This window comes from Herpailurus yagouaroundi, unplaced genomic scaffold (assembly GCF_014898765.1).
Source record: "Herpailurus yagouaroundi ecotype Mexico unplaced genomic scaffold, PumYag 162, whole genome shotgun sequence".
NCBI lineage: Eukaryota > Metazoa > Chordata > Mammalia > Carnivora > Felidae > Herpailurus > Herpailurus yagouaroundi.
In genome coordinates, this window is record NW_024412403.1 from 71,199,544 (window position 1) to 71,220,671 (window position 21,128).

General features: G+C 45.3%; 1 protein-coding gene across 1 annotated transcript in view; it reads right to left on the bottom strand.

The window, feature by feature from the left end:
• The window catches only part of HEG1 (heart development protein with EGF like domains 1), a 60,854-nt gene that overhangs the window by 15,218 nt on the left and 24,508 nt on the right, over positions 1-21,128 (bottom strand). Inside the window, exons 10-14 of the mRNA XM_040484776.1 lie at positions 18,680-18,738; positions 18,271-18,431; positions 13,715-13,849; positions 8,396-8,438; positions 8,225-8,262 (exon numbers count right to left, since the gene is read on the bottom strand). Coding sequence (XP_040340710.1) covers positions 8,225-8,262; positions 8,396-8,438; positions 13,715-13,849; positions 18,271-18,431; positions 18,680-18,738 — 436 coding nt within the window. The remainder of the gene's footprint in view (positions 1-8,224; positions 8,263-8,395; positions 8,439-13,714; positions 13,850-18,270; positions 18,432-18,679; positions 18,739-21,128) is intronic.

The following is a 21,128-nucleotide window of genomic DNA, read 5'->3' on the forward strand; positions in this document are numbered from 1 at the left end:
CACACACACACACACACACACAACCTCCTCTTTTTTAAAGCGTATGTTCAATGCTCTTTGGCAGTTAGGTCTTATTACCGGGAACTTGTAATGAGCTTATGGACAAGATAACCTATAATTTTCTCCCTCATATGTGCTATCAAGTGAGTTCATGAACTAAAACAGATCTTTTGAACTTAAGACTGACCTTGGATTTATGATGAGGCCACATAATGATGTAGAAGAGCATGGGGTTTGAATACACACCAAATATAACATTTACAGTTTTGTGGGTGTTCTGTTTATTTATTGCGGCGAGACAGAAGGCAATGAGTGCCGTCTTAGGCTTGTCCATCCCATCCTTTCTATTGGAAGAGATTCTCCAGAATGATGAACTTGGAATTCTTAGTTCTACTTTCTCCTTGACATTTGTTGATATTTTACAGCCTATCTTTTCTTTATTCTTTTTGTAGTTTGATCATAGGCTGATGCTGCTGTCGTTGTTGGGAGCCCATCGTGGGCTTGGTCTTTCCTATAAGCTACATTTGTCCTTGTTTATATGCTCATTTGGATGAAAACTACTACAGGACTGTTTAGGCAGCCCCTCTCTGGGAACGTTCACACCCCTCATGTGCAGGTTACACCGGGGGTGGTTAGAGTGGGTTACGTTTGTGTTTATAGCACCATCCCTGGCTACAGCTGACTGGTCCAGGAGTAAACACATGATCCAAGTGGATCAGTCAGTTCCTTCCCAGGATTTGCAATTTGGTGAAGAGAGAGAGAGAGAGGGAGAGGGAGAGAGAGACAGAGAAAGAGCGCATACATGCCTTCTCTTTCAAAATGGCTGAACGGTGACATGTACTTGAAGCTGCCTGCTGAGTCTATTTTCAGTCATGTTGTCTGGGAAGGAGGGAAAGCCTGCACATGGACACACACAGCAAAGAGTGAAGGTGAGAGATAAAGATGGAGTCTTGTTAATGTGTAGTCTGAAGAGCAAGCCCCTAAGCTCCAGCTGCTGTGGTTCCCCACAATTCCCTGCTTCTTACTCCTTCTGACCCTGGAATTCCATGACACACCCCAGGATCCTTCCACTAAGCTGTCTTTTGTTGCTTAAGCTAGTGAGGCTGATTTACTCCAGAAGAACCTTAGCCAACTGTGATACTGTGATTTATAACAAGAAATATATATTTGGTCTTACCCCTTCCTGGCACAAAGTTTTTAAAACCCTTGGAATTTCCTAAGTGAAGAGAACAGAAAGGTGTCTTTTGTTATATTAAAGAGGTGACTTTTGGAAAGTGCCTGAGGATGGAGGGCTGGTTGCCAGGAGAATCAACCATGTGATTAGTGGGTTGGAATTTTCGGTTCCCATCCCCTGACCTCTGGGGAGGGGAGAGGGGCTGGAGGTTGAATTCATCAATGGCCAATGACTTAGCCAATCATGCTGATGTAATGAAGCCTCCATAACAATCCAAAAAGACAGAGTTCACAGAGCTTCTGGGCAGATGAACATGCAGAGAGCTGGGGAGAGTGGCTCCCAGGGAGAGAACATAGAAAAACTCCCCAACCTTCCCTTGGGCCTTGCTCTGTGTGCCTCTTCCATCTGGCTGTTCATGAGTTACATCCTTTTATAATAAACCGGTGATCTAGTGAGTACACTATTTGAGTTCTGTGAGCTACTCTAGCAAATTAATGCAACCCAAGGAGGGTATTGTGGGAACACTGATCCACAGCTGGTTGGTCAGAAGCATAGGTAACAGGCACTCAGACTTGCAGTTGGCATCTGATGAGGAAGGGGAGACAGTCTTATGGGATCGAGCCTTTAACATGTGGGATCTGATGCTGTCTCCAGGTAGATCATGTCAGAAGTGAGTTAAGTGCTTGGTGGCATGGAAAAAACACACACGTCACTAATAGTGTCAGAACTGAACCAACCAGTACACCTTCTTTTTTTTTTTAATTTTTTTTTTCAACGTTTATTTATTTTTGGGACAGAGAGAGACAGAGCATGAACAGGGGAGGGGCAGAGAGAGAGGGAGACACAGAATCGGAAACAGGCTCCAGGCTCTGAGCCATCAGCACAGAGCCCGACGCGGGGTTCGAACTCACGAACCGCAAGATCATGACCTGAGTCGAAGTCGGACGCTCAACCGACTAAGCCACCCAGGCGCCCCTAAAAAAACTTTTTTTTAAGGCGTGTTGTGAACATATAAGAGGGATGGGTAAAAACGTCTGCAGCCAGACAAAGGTAATCTAGGAAAATTATGCGATTTCTATAATCACAAAGTGACAAGAACCACAAAATAGAAAAATGGCTTAGAGGATGGGAATATTAAAAAAAGACATTAAAGAGGTAGTAAGAGGGGAATGGTGTATCTGCAGAGTAGAATCATAGTTATCAAAAGTGACCTTATAAAATGATGTAAATGAAAACACTGCACAGCTTACTAGGCTTAAAAACAGGTTACAAAACAGTATATTCTGTTAGAAAGATGCACACATATGTACTTCTGGAAAGATACATAATACCAGTGCTTCTCAAACTTTAATATGTGTATAAATCTGCATATTAATCACATTGAGGGGTCTGGTTAAAATTCAGATTCTGATTCCATAGGTCTGGAGTGGAGAGGCCTGAAATTCTACATTTCCAACAAGCTCCCGGGGGAAGCTGGCACTGCAGGTCCTGTGAGCCATGCTTAGTAGTAGCAAGGGTAGATGCCAGGGTATTGACAGTGCAGTTTAGTAGGTGATGAGAGTGTTTACTGTAGTTTCCTTCTTCCCTCAACTTCTATTTTCTAATTAACTTGAGTTAAAAAATGAAAATTAACGGGCATGTGTTATTTTATATTCCGAAAAAACAAAATTAATTTATCTTACAAAGAGAAAAGAGGTGAAGCAAACCAAGATGGCATGGGAGGAGCCCGTGTAAAATGCAAGCAAAGGAGGAAATGAGGGCACCTGAGAAAAGGTGGAGCAGAAGGGGAAGTACGGGCATCTCTGTTGACAGTTTGTAAGATCATTCTGAGGCCAGTATAAGAGCTAGGAGGCAGAATTGTTAGGATCTGTGGCGTGAACAGGTGTCTGTTTATTGGGCATGGAAGAAAATAAAAAGAAGTACAGTGACAGGTGCAGACTTGAGCTGAAGGGTGAATGCAGGGGGTGCAGGTGGCCCTACCAGGTGCTCCTGGGCCCGTGCTACCTCTGAGACGAACGGGGTTTGCAAGAAAGGCTTGTCCTGACCTCTCCAGCTTGAAGAATATTCTCTATGAGGAGCAAGAAGTGGAATCTGCACATAACTCAAAAGCTAACAGAAACTTTCAGAAAGGCAGGTCATAGGTTATGCCTAAACCCAGAATGTAGTGGCATGGGATGACTTCCAGAAATGTAGGAGTGAGGGAATCTCAAGACTTGGCTATAAAAAAGGTGAGCTCTCCAACTCATCGAGCTTGGGTAGATCATGTGCCCCAAGAAGTCTGCATAGAGAAGCATTTCTTGCCTGCAAAGAATCCAGCCTAAACCCCAGCCCCAAGAAGGCACTCACTGTCATTGGTGGTGAGAGCAGAAGTGACAGCAGTGAGTGGTCAGAGTGCTGTTATTTGGCACAAAACATCGAGTGACAAGCCAGATTCCACAAGGTGCCATCACCACAAATGGGGATGAAATTCAGGTGTTCCCATTCCTTAACCAACACTGAGGGCCGACCTGAGATCTCAAACAAAGGGATAGGTGGAAGGTGCTATTTATTATCAGCCACTATTGACTGCTTTGCAACACTAAAACAGATATCAAAATCGTACAGTGATATTCACACACCATCAAGGAGTTAACAAGTCACCAACACAAGGTGGCTGGAAGCGGGTCATCCAGACAGAAGCCTGCCCTCTGCTGGACATAACGATAACAACTTGGATGAAAGCGGAAGGAAAAGAAGTCTCAGGATCAGAGAGAAATATCCTGGCTACTTCCAAGACCCCACAGACATAAGGGAGAGACACAGGAACTTACAGAACAATCAATGGATATACGGGTATATCATCTCCAGACCTGTATAGTCTTTAATGATCTCTGAAGAAAAAAATCACAAAATGCCACTTAGAACAATGCCCTACAGTTCACATCCCTTTCCCCAACCCTTTATGGGGCTTTCCCCTATATCCATTTTCCCTCCTTGGATCACTTTTCCACTCACTGAGAAATCAAAGCATTTTCTGGTAAAGCCTATTTAGGGAGCTGTTTGAGCAAACGGGGTTTGAAGTACTGGCTCCTGAGAGGCCTGTCAGGACCAGGAGACGCCAGAAGGATGTGGCAGATGGCGTCTCCTACTTCCTGCTCCCTGGCTTAACCCCAGAGCCAGCCACATCTCCACACTCCTCACCTGCTTTCCTCATTCTCCCTTTGCCATCTGATGGGGTTCTATTCAAATAAGTTTCTTGCACATGTGATACAACTCTACTGTATCTTGAGCCTTCCTCCTTCCCTCAAATTATTCTAAAACCATCCTCTATGACATTATCTAAAGCTTCTCCTTTTCTAATATTTACAGTGTCTTAGAATAAGGTTTACAGGCTCGTGGTGCAATCGCCACTGTTAGCTCTAAACCATCTCTTCTAAAGAACTATATATACTCTTTAGTTCTAGTATTCTAGCATTTGGTGAACACGTCTCAAATTATCGTAACTGTTTTGTCTGACTGTTTAGGCTCCTTCTTTCTACACTGAAAGTTCTAGGCTTTCTTCTGTCTATTTTCATGCGCAGGCTACTCCATTCTCTGATCAATTTAAGAGTGTTCTATGGCTTGGTTCTGGTTTTAAATGAGGAGTGAGATTCACACTAGAAAGTGAACAAAGATAATTCTGCACCCCAGGCAGCCCCTGTAAAGCACAGATACCTTCCTGAACACAAGCATAAAGATCCTGAACCCAGTTGACAAAGCTCGTCTAAATAGCGATTTTTATAAAGGGACATATACTGCTATCCACACTGTTTTACATAGGCCAACAAACCTCAGAAAAAACAAAAAACAAAGACAAAAAACCAAAAACAAACCCAGAACACAAAACAAAACAAAAAACCAAAACAAACAAAACCAAAAAAAAAAAAAAAAACCAACCCAAACCAAAACACAACAACAACAACAAAAAAAACCCACAAAAAACAAAAAAACCCTGAAGCCCCCAGTTACGGAATGGATAGGTCACAGGAATAAAAGTTCCAGCATAGGGAATGTAATCAATGGTATTGTAATAGTGATGGATGGTGACAGATGGTCGCTACACTTATGGTGAGCACAGCATTATGTATAGACTTGTAGAATCGTTATGTTGTGCACCTGAAACATTGCGTGTTGACTGTACTTCAATTAAAAAACAAAAACAAAAAACTAAAGTCTACTTTTTTTTTTTTCCTGAAGATCTAATTGGCTTTATTAAGTGGTTCATGAGTCAGACAGCATCCAATCCCATGTAGGAAGTAGAGAGGAGTTCAGAAGCCCACTTTTTCACGCACTGATATTTAAAAATAATTTTTACTATTTTATCATTTTTAAAAAGCATAATGTATGATAACTCCCTCCTCTTGTTAAACTGAGTACACCTGTGATACTGCGATATACTAAGAAATTTTTATTTGGTCTACACTCCTGGTTCTTAGCCTAAGAGCTTCTAAAACCCTTGGAATTTCTGGATGAAAGGGGTGAGAGTTACACCTTTTGTTATTCATTCGGAGCCTTTCTCAACCACACCTCAGTTTATGCTAACGAAGTAACCCTCCAAGGATGGGGGCTGGTTGCTGGAGGAACTTAAATCCCACCTCCAACCTCCAATGGCCCATGACCAGTGATATCATTTATTTTTTTTTTTAATTTTTTTTTCAACGTTTATTTATTTTTGGGACAGAGAGACACAGAGCATGAACGGGGGAGGGGCAGAGAGAGAGGGAGGCACAGAATCGGAAACAGGCTCCAGGCTCTGAGCCATCAGCCCAGAGCCCGACGCGGGGCTCGAACTCACGGACTGCCAGATCGTGACCTGGCTGAAGTCGGATGCTTAACCAAGTGCGCCACCCAGGAGCCCCAATATCATTTATTGATACTACGTACTGGAACTCCCCCCAAAACCCTAAACAAGGAAGTTTTGAGAAATTCTGCGGTGGTGAACACTTAAAGGAGTGGGGAAGGTGGTGTGTCCAGGAGGGCATGGAAGCTTCCAGCACCTGCCCCTATACCTGCTTCTGCATCTCTTTGTTTGGCTGTTCCTGAGTTGCATCCTTTATAATAAACTGGTAACATTAAATAAGTGTCTTGCATACATGATACAACTCTACCGTATCTATAAATTCTGTAAGCTGTTCTAGCAAATTACTGACCTGAGGAAGGGGTCGTGGGAACCTCTGATTTATAGTTGGCTGGTCAGAAGTCCCAGAGGCCTGGACTTGGGATTGGTGTCTGAAGTAGGGGCAGTCCTGGGACACGGAGACAGTGTCTGACACTAACTCTGGATGATGTCAGAATTGCTTGGTGTGAGGAAAACCCTGACACATTTAGTGTCAGAAGCATTGTAAGTAAAAAACAGTTCATAATAACATGGAACACCATTTGGTGTGTGATGACTTGGGTCCATCATGATGAATATCTGTACTTAAGTGGTTTTACGGCATGATGGTGTCCTTAGGGATTACTAAAGAAGACAGGGTTGTCCACCTCTCCATGGCCTCAGCTTACTACTTAAAACACACACACACACACACACACACACACAAAACCCCAAATCACATTAATTCTGTGAACTCCTCCCTTTGTTCTATATGACTCTATACATATTGGCTTTTAGCAATGCTTCCCCAGTCTTTCTCTTAGGCTATTTACTGTAACCTCTTGCTAGTTTGCAGTCAGGATAAAGCCAATGCCCAAATCACCAGTAATCCTAGATGGATATGTAATTCTAAGTCTCTAGACTCTGGCCTTGAAAGTGGCTCCGTGCTGGGCACACCAACATAGCTTTATGTCAGTTAAGTATTGAATTTGTTTTACTTTATTATATTAGTTTATTTATTTATTTATGCTCAAGGAAAGTGCAATAATGAAACTTTCTAATAGAAAGCTTTATACGCAAAGAAAATACCAGTGAAGACATGAAATGTCAGGTATACTACTGGGGAACAGGAACTGGGCACTTTTACACATATTAAATAAGGTCATGTCTACTTTTGGTCTAATAAACTTCGACTGTTGGTATATTCATCTATAGAATGAGGGACAAATCTATCCTGAAATAAAGTACTGAATGTTATTATTCCTATTGTATCATATATCCAGAATTTCCTTCAATCATTTCTCAGCTCTCCGGATCACAAAATGTCAGTGAAAGTGATCTTAAATAAGTCGCAACTGCTTTTCTCAAAGAACAGAACCCACCCTCCTTACTGAAGCCTGACCCGATTTTCTCGATCAACTGCTATCATCTCTTGGACTCTTGCTTCCACCATGGATACTGGTTAGAGTAGAAAGTCTCAGGCTGGCCATCAAACACCAGAACAGTGTGGTCCCTTTTTCCTCTGCCAGACTAATCCTCCACTCTGCCTTCCTCTCCTTCTGTCCTCAGCCACACCACACACATGGTCCCTGGAACACCACCAGCCCAGGCTGCCCCAAGACCTTCAAGTTGTTCCCTCTGCCTGGATTCCTTCTCCTTCTCCTTCTGCCAGTTGAAGTCTTCCAAAACGTCCAATTCCATCCCCTCCAAGAAATACTGAGGAAGCTCTTCTATTCTCCTGGGCGTGCTCTGTCCTACCTCCCACCTCCCACCTAGCTTCTTTTTTTTTTTTTTTTTTTTAATTTTTTTTAACGTTTATTTATTTTTGAGACAGAGCATGAACGGGGGAGGGGCAGAGAGAGAGGGAGACACAGAATTGGAAGCAGGCTCCAGGCTCTGAGCCATCAGCCCAGAGCCCGACGCGGGGCTCGAACTCACGCACCGCGAGATCGTGACCTGAGCTGAAGTCGGACGCTTAACCGACCGAGCCACCCAGGCGCCCCCTAGCTTCTTGTATTAACACTCCACCGTCTGGGCTGTTCAGGAATGTATTCATCTCCTCCGCCAGACCTGGAGCCCCTGGAGAGCCCTCCACTTTCCCCACACCTCCCAGCATAGGGGCTGAGAGGAACCAAGGGAAGGGGAAGACATACACCCTGTGCAGGACAACAACGTTGGCCCCGCCCACACGAAAATCCAGACCATTGCATACTCACGGTTTCCACAGTTGAGACCACCGAGCCCAAATGGGCAACTGCAAGTCAACAAAGAAAAAGAACAAGAATTACTTTCAAAAATCAAAAGAAGTAATGGGAGGCAATCTACCCAAGTAACTTCTAAATAAGGCTTGTCACAAATGCATCAGAATATATGAGCACAGAGCCTACCTCATACAGGTTTCATTTTCAAGCCTATATCCATCTTCACATGCTGAAAGAGAAAAGGGAAATCCATGAATATGTCCCTTGACTTCCTTTGGCCCAAACTGACAGTTAGTAGACACCAGTCCCTTTAAGTCTCCAAGAATATTCTAGAACCAGAAGCCTATAAATAGCTTTAGAATTACCTAGTACCTGCCAACTCAACCTTTTATTTTACCACAGAATTTTCTTAACCCTTTAGTGGCTCTCACTTTCCCATCTATAAAAAAAGGGGATAATAACAACAATAGTAGTATCTACCTTGTAGTTTCTTGGAAGGAATTAAATAAAATAAGGCACGTGAATGGTTTAGCAAAGCACCTGGCACATAGTTATCACCAAATAAATGTTTGTAGTTATAATTATTATCCAACAAATGTAATTATTTTTGGAAGTTTTCTGTGGCCCCTGTGTTATGTCCTTCCACATACACACAGACAAATGCTTTGGTTTCTTTAATGTAAGTCAAACCTTTAACCTGCTGTTGCCCTCACTGACCCCTTCCAAGAGGAAGTAGGAGCTGTGACATCCTCTGGGACATGGTCAGGGTGGAGCTCACCCTACCGTCTGTGCAGGGGATTCTGGACATATCTAGATGAGTGCTAATCGGCACATCACCCAAGAACATAACTTTGAACCCTCTGGTGCTGCTGCTCATGGACTGAAGGGCTGTGGCCCAGCCATTCCTGGGGATCAGCAGTTTCTGAATTTATTTGATCATGGAACACTACAATAAGCTGACAGAACAGCATGAGCTATAACGCATGCTTGGATGGAAGCAGACAATAAAAAATGGCCTCATAGTCAAATTCATTGCTGCAAGAAGTGATAGGAATTTGATTCATGAATAATGTACGATATACTGCATAAAAGATGACAGATAAGAAAAGGTACACGGCATAGAGCAGCAATCCCTGGACAGACAGCACACACGCTAATGGTAAGATGTGAGTGTCGGCAGCATGCACGGATCAGGGGGTGCATGCCCTGTGGGCTGGGACAGGAGGTCTCTCACAGGCATCCTGCATCCTCTGTTACGTGTAATAATTACGTGTATAATTAGTAATAATAATAATTAGTAATAATATTAACTTACGTAGATGTGCCCAATGCTGCTCTTCCTTCTGTTTGTTTAATTTTTAATTTAATTTTTTATTTTTAGAGAGAGAGACTGTGAGCAGGGGAGAGGGAGCAGAGGGAGAGAGAGAAAGAATCTTAGGCAAGTTCCATGTTCAGCGCAGAGCTGGACACGGGGCTCGATCCCATGACCCTGGGATCATGACCTGAGCCGAAATCAAGAGTTGGATGTCAACCGACTGAGCCACCCAGGTGCCCGCTTCCTTCTGTTTTTAATGTTAGATGCTAAATGTTTCTAGCATCTATTTTGTTGTCCTAGATTATCGAGATATCACTAGAGTTTCGTAGAATAGTTCAGAAAACACTGCTCTAAATAATCCACAATTCTTTTATAGCAGATCATTAGAGTTGTCACCCTGGACTGCGCTGTTTTGGCTCCACAGAACCACTTTTCCTGAGCTCCATCCTCTTGTAGTAAGGGCTATTATAAGCAGCAGCCCTGGGAAGGCCCCCAGTATCTACTGCAGGATGTCACGGGCCACACTGCCACAACACCACGCAGTAACCTCTTGATGAGGACGCCCCAAAGAAATTTCTCTTGGGCCTTGGGGCCTACAAAGATGGGGATGCTTCTGAACGATTGTACTTTGTTTTATGAACCCTGACTCTCTCTAAAACTGTATTTCTCTCTTTGCCTCAGTGTCCAGAAAGCTCAGAACTTGAACGAGTGGCCTACCTTTAGCAAACATGCAGGACTTTACAGCATATCTTTCTGCATATTCACTTTCCTCTAGCTACAGCAAAGTAGTAGCTTTATTTCCACTTCAACCTAATTTATCTTTTAAATTAAACCTTATTTAGTTTAAGTTTAGGCTTTTTAGTAGGTGCTTCCAATCTTTTTTGCAACAAAGTAGGGCATGATCATATTCCATTTAGGGGAGGAGGAACGAGCCCCTTCCCCACATCTTGGGACACCTCTGAGTTCGCTGCTGGCCTTACTCAGGTGGGGCCTTCTTAAGGAACAAGCTGAGAACTCCTGCTTCCCTGGGCACGGAAAGCACCATCCCTGGCAGTCTTCATGCTACAGTGGTTTGTAGGAGCCAGGAAGCCACTCCTGGGTACTCCACGGCTCTTTCTCCAGGGCAGGTCCACGGGGACCGCTGGCCTCCCTGTGACTCATCCCCATCCATCTCAGCACTGAGGCAGGCTGATGTCACAGCAGTCGTTCTATTCTGAACACTTCTTCCCGGAAATGTTTTTACATCAAATCTACCCACCCAGCCCTCCTCTGCTGGGTGGGAGCTTTCCATCCTGTGGCTGTCATCCTGCCAGACGTAACGTCCATCTGTTGCCCAGGCTGTGAGCTGATGGGTTGGGCTGTTTTCACTCAGCCTCAGAAGTGGCCTGACTTCCTGGTGTAACGATATTCCTTTACTTCGAATGGGCTCCTTTGGTCATTCACCAACGACAGAGTGCCACCGTGGGCCTGGTGCTGTTCTAGGGGTTCTTAGAAAGAAAGCTCCAGTGCGCCTTAGGACCCAGCTCGTCATCTCCACACCCTAGTAGGACTGACCCGTGGAGCACTGGAGACAATGGAAATGTGGCAACTGCTAGTGTGTATGCCCAGATTGGGTTTCCCCTATTGACATGGAACATAAGCCAATTTAAGCCTCCTGGCCCTCGATAAAATAAGCAAGTGGTGGTCTTCAAGACTCTCTTGTGCCCAAGCTCTGCCATTTGCGTTCTATCATATTTGCTACCCTGTCATCCAGTTGTTAATTCAACAGACACTTGTTAAACCCCACAATGTGCTAAGCATATTCTAAACACAGTTCTGGCTCTCAAGGCACCTGCTGCCTGGTGAGAGAAAGAGGCCTGCATGGCAGAAGGAAGCTAAGACACCTATGGGAAGGACACCTACTTCAATTTTGTATGATGCTTTGAACGTATGGTAAAGACACTGTGAAGGTATTTCATGGGAGACATTAAGAAGTGCATACGTATGTACAACAGAGAACAATAGAGTCCTGCTAATGTACAGATTCAGAAAACACACCTACATACCTCTCTTCCCCATTTATCTGGGGACTGACCTCGGATGTGAAGTGACCAAAAGGGGGCTTTTTTAAAGAAAAAAATGTGTTTATTTATTTTGAGAGAGACAGAGAGAGAGAGAGAGCACGAGTGGGGGAAAAGCAGAGAGAGGATCCAGGCAGGCTCTGAGCTGTCAACACAGAGCCCAAAGCGGCTGGATCTCAGGAACTGGAAGATCATGACTGTAGCTGAAAGTAAGTGTCAGTTGGACTGAGCCAGCCATGCTCCCCAGGGTCTTATTTTAAATACCCCAGTGCTCCAGCACTAATGGCCAGAAGATGTCACTACAATCCATCAGAACCCGGCCAACGGGGCTGTGCCCAAGGAGCTGCCGAAGCCATTCATCAGAGGCTTTCATCTGACGGATGAAAATGTAAGCGACAAGGATACTGCAGAAACCGAGGCTTTGTGGGGCCTTGGCAAAAAGCCCGAAAGCTGACCAAGGTTTCCTTATGCTGCATCTTAGGTCATTACCTCATAAACATAAGGTTGCTGAAGCCTGTATCCCTTCATTTGGCAAGTCTCTGACGGCCTTGCTATTGCTAATGCTAGTCTGTAAGCGACACGATTAAATTGCTGACTTGGAAACAAAGGCAAGTGGCTGGGGCCAGCGAGAAGCAGAGGTGGCAGGGCTGGCTGTCCTTGAGGCTGTGGGAAACTCCAGAGACTCCACACGCCGGTGCCACCACTCCCGTGCGCTCCACTTCTGCCCACTTTGCCCTCCCTCCTGCCAGCTACACAGCGCCCCAGCACATGGATTTTAGCAGAGGTCACCTTCCCACATGCCGCGGGACTCAATGCCCCAGTTTCCAAGAAGGGCCAGGAACACATGGCATGAAACCAGGTAAGGGGGAACTAGGAAGCATCATCTCTTTGTATCACAGGGGCAGACGGACATGTGCTGAAAAGCGCTGCAAGGCCGTCGTGCCTCAGGACTGCTGACCGGCACACGGGGTCAGCCTCCCCTTCAAAGCCCACCGCAGGGCTTGCGTGTGGAGCAGAGGGGGTGCACTTTCAAAGCCAGTGTGTGTAAACCTAAGTCAGAGGGTCTGAAGCTCAGGACGACAGCACTGCCCCGAATGTATTTTTATCCTCTCCTGATGGAACGAGCCCTCTACTGGGAAGTCCTGATAGAAATAAATGACAAGGTCACCTTTCCCCGGTATGTGACTTTCACTCAGATTCCAGTACATCTGTCACCAGTGGGTGTTGGCCAAGCAGGAAAACTGTGTCATACACATTCTAATGTGGTACAGCGCTTAAAGCCACACCATGGCCTTTATATTGCTAGTTTTCCTGGTGATTACAAATTCTAGCAGTCGTTTGTAAGTCAGGGACGCGGTGCTCGGGACTTGAATTAATTTTACTTTAAAGTAGTATTCTTGCCATGCATTTACTGAGCATTTTAGTTCAAACTGAAAGGATTTAAGTCTCACCTACAAGGCTACCAGGATTAGGTTTCTGCCCTCACACCCTTCATGAAACCTTTAAAACTGGAACTCATTAATTCAGCCACATCCTGGGTAAAAAACAAGGGCAAATGCTGATGGCTTTCAAAGTACCTCCATATACATTGCTTTCTTCAATCCCCAGAATATCCAATGAAGCATCAGCATACCCATTTTGCAGAAGAGGAAACCAAGGCGCAGCAAAGCAAAGTGTCTTGCTCAAGATGATACATGATCCATGAGGCAGAGTCGGGCTCTGATTCTCTTGAGCCTCAGCAGTACCTTGTCTACTAGGCCACAGCTGCCTCTAAAAGAGACAGGCCCGACTCCATGCCTGTGTTTCCATTTTCAAAGATTAGCAGACAATAGAATAAAGCTTTGGGAATTAAAACAACAATTTTCCTAACTTCCTCTAAAAAAAAAAAAAAAAAGGCACTGCCATAGTCATTCCATTCTCTCTTCTTTTCCTTTGAATTTGATTGGCCAGACCCGTTTGCGCAGGTCAGAGATAATGCTATTATTCTAAGGAGATAACGCATTCAATCCTGCTGTGAGCAAAATAACAAGAACTAGTTACCCCTAGTTTAGAACAGTCACACCTAGAGCAGAGAAAAACATCTTCCCTGTCCCTGCCGGGGCCACAGAACCCTCGGGAACTTGCTGGTACCTCGGCAGGAGTGATCCATCTTGTTGAATTGGAAGTAGCCTGACTTGCACTGGCACAGGGCGACACCGTCCAGGTCAGTGCAGATGGAGGTCTCCTTGTCACATTCCGGAGTCTTCCGCTTGCACAAGCTGCCCGCTAAGATGAAAAAACAAGACAGTGAAACAAAACAAGACCTCCTCCACTGCAAACCTCAAGATACATCAACTTTCTATTTAAAGAGGCTCTGAGAACAGTTTCTGAAAAGTGCCTGGTACAAGTCTCCTTTCAGGGGCCCGCTTTTAGCTGCCTTGGCCACTCCTTCCCTGTGTCAGCCCCAAGCCTCTGTACTCCAGGTCACACCGCATGCTATGGGACAGAGGACCCAGACAGAAGAAACAGGGTGCTGTCTCCGACCCCGGCAGCCACCGTAAATACGGCCCTCGGTGCCATGGTGTCTTCCGTGCCTGCGTCCTAACAGACTGCGGGGGAGAAACAGCACTGAGCCAGGAAACATGATCGTGTCTTTCTTAGGAAGCCGTGAGGCTCAGACCTGTCTCAGCGGAGGCTCAGACCTGTCTCAGCGGAGGCTCAGACCTGTCTCAGCGGAGGCACGGCTCTGGGTCTGCTCTGTGTCTACATGACCTAACGGGAGGCTGTGCACTCCTCTGGCAGGACAGCTTGCTGCCCACAGACCTATTCTAAGGGTCGGTGTGGAAGACAATCAGCTGCCCCAGCACTGTGGTGTCATTGTGTTTCCTGTGTCCCCACTACACTGGCCATTTCTTGGGGCTTACTCATCTCCGGGGCTTCAGCACCTTGCACAGGGATGGTCACACACAGTGCTCAATACATGCATGCTGAAGGTGCTTCAGGTCACCAGTCACCAGGCCATCACCACGGGAGACAGAGCTGGGTAGAGGAATGCGCCTTTCTGGCTTGCTACCTCCTTCCCTTTAGGGCCTTATTTTCTACATGTGTATCTACTTGGCTTGTCCAGCTCTGGGCATGTGGGCCATGCTCATTTCATGGATGACAAAGAAGTATCTCCTTGTTGTCAAAAAGCACTCATTGTTGGGCATGTGGCCCTCTCTGAGGCTGCACACAGTAGACCCTCTCTGTATACACGAGACACATAATGAGGGCATGTTCACTAAGACACGCCTGACGAAAAGGCACATGTAAATGGGGGCACACAGTAGAACAAAAACGCACAACTAACTGGATAGTGGACAGTAACTTCTTCACAGCCAAGTATACAGCAAGGCAGGACTGACATCTGCTCTTGCTGCAGGGAGGTAAGAGCAAGTTCACGACCGGGAGAGCTGCCGAAGGGTGATGTGTACACCGTGCAGTGAGGCCTGGTCTCCCTTTTCCCATCTTAAGGAAGACACCAACCTATTCAGAAACCAGGTACTGGTTCTTACCATGGCAAAACTGCCCCGACCGTGGTGATGTGAGCTGACACCCACACAGGGTCCCCACAGCCGCCTCCTTTTCTGAGTCCCGAGAGCTTGGGACCTAGGGGACAGCCTGGTCACAGGGAGGCGAGCTTAGGACACAGCCTTTAGTTTTCAACACTGCATTTCCTGTCTTTATCATTGGAAGCTGGTGTGCTAAATCAAAACTCAGCTTGTGTGTGCGATAGAATTTCCTTTGTTTATTGTGAAAGTTGGTATTTAAAAGAGAAAAATAAAAAATGGAAAATCTCACCAGACAAACTATAAAGCTGGCATCAGAGAGGTACCAAACGCCCACAATTCGTCATCTAAACTTTTGGAAAGCTTTGCCAGTCCTCAAGCTTTAATATAAAGGAATACTTCCGGGGTTAAAGGCTGGCGCTAGCCTTGTCCAGTAGCCAGACTGAGTTGCCTGGCCTGATTAGATATTTTCTGGAAGTCAATGTCACATTTTCCGTCCATCCTGCCCATCAATCCAGCCTGCTGACAAATACTACTCGCCCTGCTGAAGCAACCCTTCCCTACAACAAAGCAAAGAAGCCAGGCCTTGCCTCTGCAACAGTGGAGTTGCTATCCTAAAAATCCTTAAAGAACATTCTGCCATAAATCCATCAAATGCAACCACATATAATCCCATTTTCATTTTAAGCCTGGCGATGTGATTTTTCTACATCCACAATTCCCATGGTCTTTCCTGGGCATAACATCCGCCTGACAGACAATGAGAACTTATGTAAATCTAAGGCTGAGACACTCCTTGGGGGATTTCCAAAGACTCTAAACCTCTGGAGGCATTAGAGCTGCAGCTCTTTGGAAGTTGAGGAAGTGGACATTTTGCAAACTGCAGGGTGAACACCTGCCTTTGCAAGGGCAGCATCCAGAGTAGCCCAGCATACCCATGTGTTGGAAACACCCAAATATCAGAACCTGACAGCTCCTGCCTGTCAAGGCTACCTCTCCAGCACTCAGAAAGGGAGCAAAGAGACAGAGTTGGGTATGTTGGCAAAGCCAGGAGAAGAACTGGGAGGAAAACCAGAGAAGTGAGCCTGTTTTCAGCCAAGAGGCATGGCTGTCTTTGTTTTCGAGGGCTCTGGAAGGAGAGGTACAGAATGGGGACCAGAAGCACATGTAGGGGCAAGAGGCCATGTGAGAAATCCTCTCAGTTTTGCTGTGACCCTAACGCTGCTCTAAGAAAATAAATAAATAAAATCTAAAAAAAAAAAAAACAAAGAATGGGACCTCAGCAAGGAAGCTAGGAAGCTAGGGGCTTTCCCATAGGCCACATCCAAATAAGAGAAAAAAATGGGGTCAGAGTGAGCAGGCCTGCCATGAGCAGGATCTTACAAATCCAAGTATGTGGCCACTTGATTTGCAAGACATGAAACACATTTGCTGGGGACATAAAACTAACCTGGTACTATGCTGACCATATAGGATGAACTTTTTTTTTTAACGTTTTTATTTATTTTGGGGGGAGAGAGGGAGAGAGAGAGCACACACACACAAGCGGGGGAGGGGCAGAGAGAGAGAGGGAGACACAGAATCTAAAGCAGGCTCCAGGCTCCAGGCTCTGAGCTGTCAGCACAGAGCCTAACGCGGGGCTCGAACTCATGAACCATGAGATCATGACCTGAGCTGAAGTTGGACACTTAACTGACTGAGCTACCCGGGGGGGCCCCTAGGACGCACTCTTTAAGTGTTTAGTGAATGAAAAGGTCCCCTTCCTGCTAACTAGAGATGAAAAACTGGGACCCTTGAATCACTGGCAAGAGAAACAAAGAAGAGCTCTTGCCTCAAAGTTTAGAGCACAATATAATGAGGCGTAAACTTTTTAGTTAATTCCCCAATGATGCTAAATGACAGCAACTTCAATTCCAGAAAGTTCAGCTCCTTTCTTCCCCCATATGAATAACTAGCCTTGAAAGGAGCTAAAGCTACAGCATTCACAAGGTTATGCTCCCAGCTCCCCAGCTCTGCCATGCACAGGCCTGTGAGAAGAGCCCTGTGGATCAGCGCTCAGAAAGCCCTGAGCCCCTGGGAATGCCCTGGATCTTCCAGCAGATACAGCCCCAAACCTGCTCCCTACAACTTACATCCAGCGTCTGGACACCAGATGGAGAGGCTCAAAGAGTCTGCATCCTTTGCTAGTCCTAACTGTCTAGCACAGGGAGCTAACCAGAGCTCACTCTGATCACTTACGAGACAGCAGCAGGAATAAGCCTCCTTTGTGAGGAAGCAACTTTAATTCTAGCAAAGTTTTCCCAACCCAGAGGCAAAACTTCCTCTCCAAGATCCAAGTCTGCCTTCTGAACTCCTTGTCTATAATCCCTCTCTGTATCTACTTCACAGTAGATGTACTGCAGAAGTTTTGACGAAGCAAATAAAGCGAGAACAAGAAAAGGGAAACCAGTGAGTAGTCTGGCCTACATCGTTCTGGTCTTGTTTCTGTGCATTGGTGATTTGCAAACACACGAACAAGATGGGTAATACTGCCCATGCTTTTTTTTTTACTTAGTGGACTATCACGATGAAGGTTTGGGGTATTGATAAGCATGTATATTCTGTGCAGGAATTTCTGTTTCCCTCAGAGAGAGCTGGAACTTTTTAAGGTAAAGAGGAATGATTTCATCGCATCAGCTCCTGTATCCCATCATCTCTTATACACCAGTGAAGAAGAGGAGACAAAAAAGAGGCAACATGCCAGAACCCGGTGACTTCAAGGCTATGTGTGTGTGCACGCACACATGTACAAAGATAGACACACAAAGGCCTTTCGCTTAACACCCGTTTTTTTTAAAGTTTTCATTTATTTTTGAGAGAGAGAGAGAAAGTGCAAGCAGGGAAGGGGCAGAGGAAGACAGAGTGAGAACCCCAAGCAGGCTCCACACTGTCAGCGGGGAGCCTGATGCGGGGCTCAAACCCATGAACTGTGAGATCATGACCTGCACCAAAGTCAGACCCTTAGCAAACTGAGCCACCCAGGAGCCCCAGCACCCATTTCAAAGATAGACTGGCTCTGTGATGAACTTCTTGAATCTGAGCCCCGAGTGCCTTACATATCTATCCTAGGTCTGTGCCTAACTGTATAGGCGGGGTTCTCCCAGAGGGCCATTCTCTTACCTCTGAAGATCCGCCTCTGAGATCCCAAGAGCTGGCAGACCTCAGCAGAGGACCTACAGGAGTTGACACATTTCTGCATCCCGTCAGCCAAGTCAAACAGTGTCACATTGGAGGCCAAGGAGAACGTGGTTTGCAGGGACATGACCATTGCACTGGACTCCCTGTAGACAAAGTGTGTAGAGTTTTAACTGTCCTAAAATGACATGTGGGCCCAGGGCTTTTGGAAAATGAATCCATCTCCGTTCTCCAGGAAGGGAATGGGAGAGCATGGAGGCCCAGTGACTTTGGCCCCCCTGGTCACTCTGTGGCTTGGTCAAAACAGAGCCCAGTTTAGTTGCTGTCACCTATGTTAGAATAGCCTCCCCTTTATGAAAACTGGTTCACAAGTGAGAGTAATTCTGTTACTTACCTAGAAGCATGAACTGTGGATCGGGTATAACCAGGAAACATTGAAAAACACACATTTAACTGAAAGGAAGAACAGGTTGGTCGTTAACTGTGAGATAGATAAAAGCCCTAGACCTAGAACCAATTTCCTATTTTCAGGATAAAATAGGCATTTTCTAGCTATCAAGTTATCAGCAGGCAGCTTTACAGAGGAGTGGTGTCCTTTTTTTATTCCCTTCTTAAATGCCTCTCTGCTCTTGTTCTGTTGTTCCCTGAGTACAAAGGGAAAGAGGCAGATAGTAAATCAGTGGGGAAAATCTTGGCAGGAAATGATGTTCAGAACAGCACCCTTGGATGCAAAACATCTTCAAAGGAACAGATCTCTTCTAAGACCCAGGGTTTCAAAAAACTCAGAGGCAACTGTTTATTTGGACTTTGCAGAGTGAACGAGGCTCACTGAAAAGACTTCAGCTACCCCCGGTCTGGCAGGCCCGACACAAACCCCTCATAATCTGCAGTGAGTTGACCTAACTCAAAGATAGGTCCTCTTCAAAAAGGCTCTCCATGGGAAATTACATTACATGGGTCAAGAGCCCCTTTGTCGAGAGCAAATTAAGAGTGACTCTCCCTGTGTTTGCCTTATGCCCTCAGAGAGAGCAGAAAATCCCTCTAGGGCATCAAGTTCCATGCCTGTTTTTCTGCTCCCCCAACAGTGGAGGCTGGAGATTCCTTCTATGCAGCGGAAGGTTGTAATACCTTGGCCTATGCAGACATACCTGTCTTCAAAGCCTTTGTGTCAGACACATTTACTGTTCATGAGATGGAATGAAATATAGGATGTTATCAAACATTTGGCTTTGTATGACATTGCTTTCTATTCTAATAGGCAATGATTTATTAGTAGTATAATTACTTAAACATTTTTCCCCAGGTAAAAACAGAAAAGGCACATTTCAGAACAGAATGGTATCTTGGGAAAGGCCACTTGAAGTGGCTTCTCCAGTCTAGTCTAATCTATGGAAGTGGGGATGTCACATCACTAGTAAATTATACACTCATACCTGGTGAAAATGAACAAGTTAAGTAAGTCACTGAGCACCGTACACTGGGAGGGACAGCACCTCTGCACAGGGTTCTAAGCCCCTGTACTCCCTTTGAAGGAAATATTGACCTATAGCACACCCAAGAGGCAGCTGTGGTGAAGTGACAAGAACACCAGGTATAGGCTTGTAGACATAAAATCCTGCTGTATAGTAAAGAATTTAATCTTGCTCAAAAAGAGGTCTGGCCCTTGGCTCCCAGAAGCTAATCAATAAGCTTTTGGAATATCCTTTGTCTACCTGGAGGCCCTGGGCCACTCCAAATACCTAACAACGTGATTTATGCAGGGGTTTGGGGTTATATGGTATCAGCCTAACCTCAAGAGGGGCTGGAGACTGAGGTCAGCCATGTGAGCGGTTGAATATGTCCATATATTTGCTCTAGACACCAAGATTCAAGTGAGCTTAGCAATACTCCATGAATACTGTATACATCATTGTCAAGAGGAGTTAACACAGTGCATGGCTCCATGGGGATAAGACAACTGGATGCATCAAATTTGGAATCCTCCTTGACTCTGCCCTATGTGTCTCTCCCATAGCTGATTGTAACAGGGACCTTTTCACTGTAATAAACCATAACCATGAGTTTAAGAGCTTTCACTGAGATCTGAAGTCCTTACAGTGACTATCAAATCTGAGGGTGGTCTTGGGGATCCCCAAACCTTCAAATGGTGTCAGAAGTGAGGCTGGTCTAGTAGGCTATTCCCTAACTTTGCATCTGCTCTGTTTGAACTCAGGCAATGTCATCAACCTTCAGGGCCTCCCCAAATTCTAGCTGTAAATGTGCTGGCAATACCTCTTACAGGAGTGAGGCATCTGGCAAAGTGCCTGTCATAGACTAGATGCTCAATAGATACAAAGACAGAATTGGAATCTAAATGTTATGCAAATAAAATCTACAGTCCTATAAAATCCTATAGGTTTTGGCTAATATACTCTTACATATAAAAAACAAGTAAAACTGAAATCAGAAATCAATTAATCTCTAAAACTTATACTAATGGCAATTTTCAATGTTCTGAACACCAAATCTTAGACTCAGGTAGCAGTTGAGAGGTAAATTTACTATTTGGGCTTCTTTTTTTTGAAAGAAAGAGCAAGAGCACAAGCGGGGAAAGGGCACAGAGAATGGAGGATAGAGGATCCGAAGTGGGCTCTATGCTGACAGCACAGAGCCTGATGTGGGGCTTGAACTCATGAACCGTGAGATCATGCCCTGAGCCAAAGTTGGATGCTTAACTGGCTGAGCCACCCAGGTGCCCCTGAGCTTCATTTTTATCTCGTTTTCCTTCTTTTTAATTTTTCCTTACTTTTTCCACCTGACAAAAAGTAGGCAAAGAGGGAAAGAAGAGGAATCAAAGGCCTCTC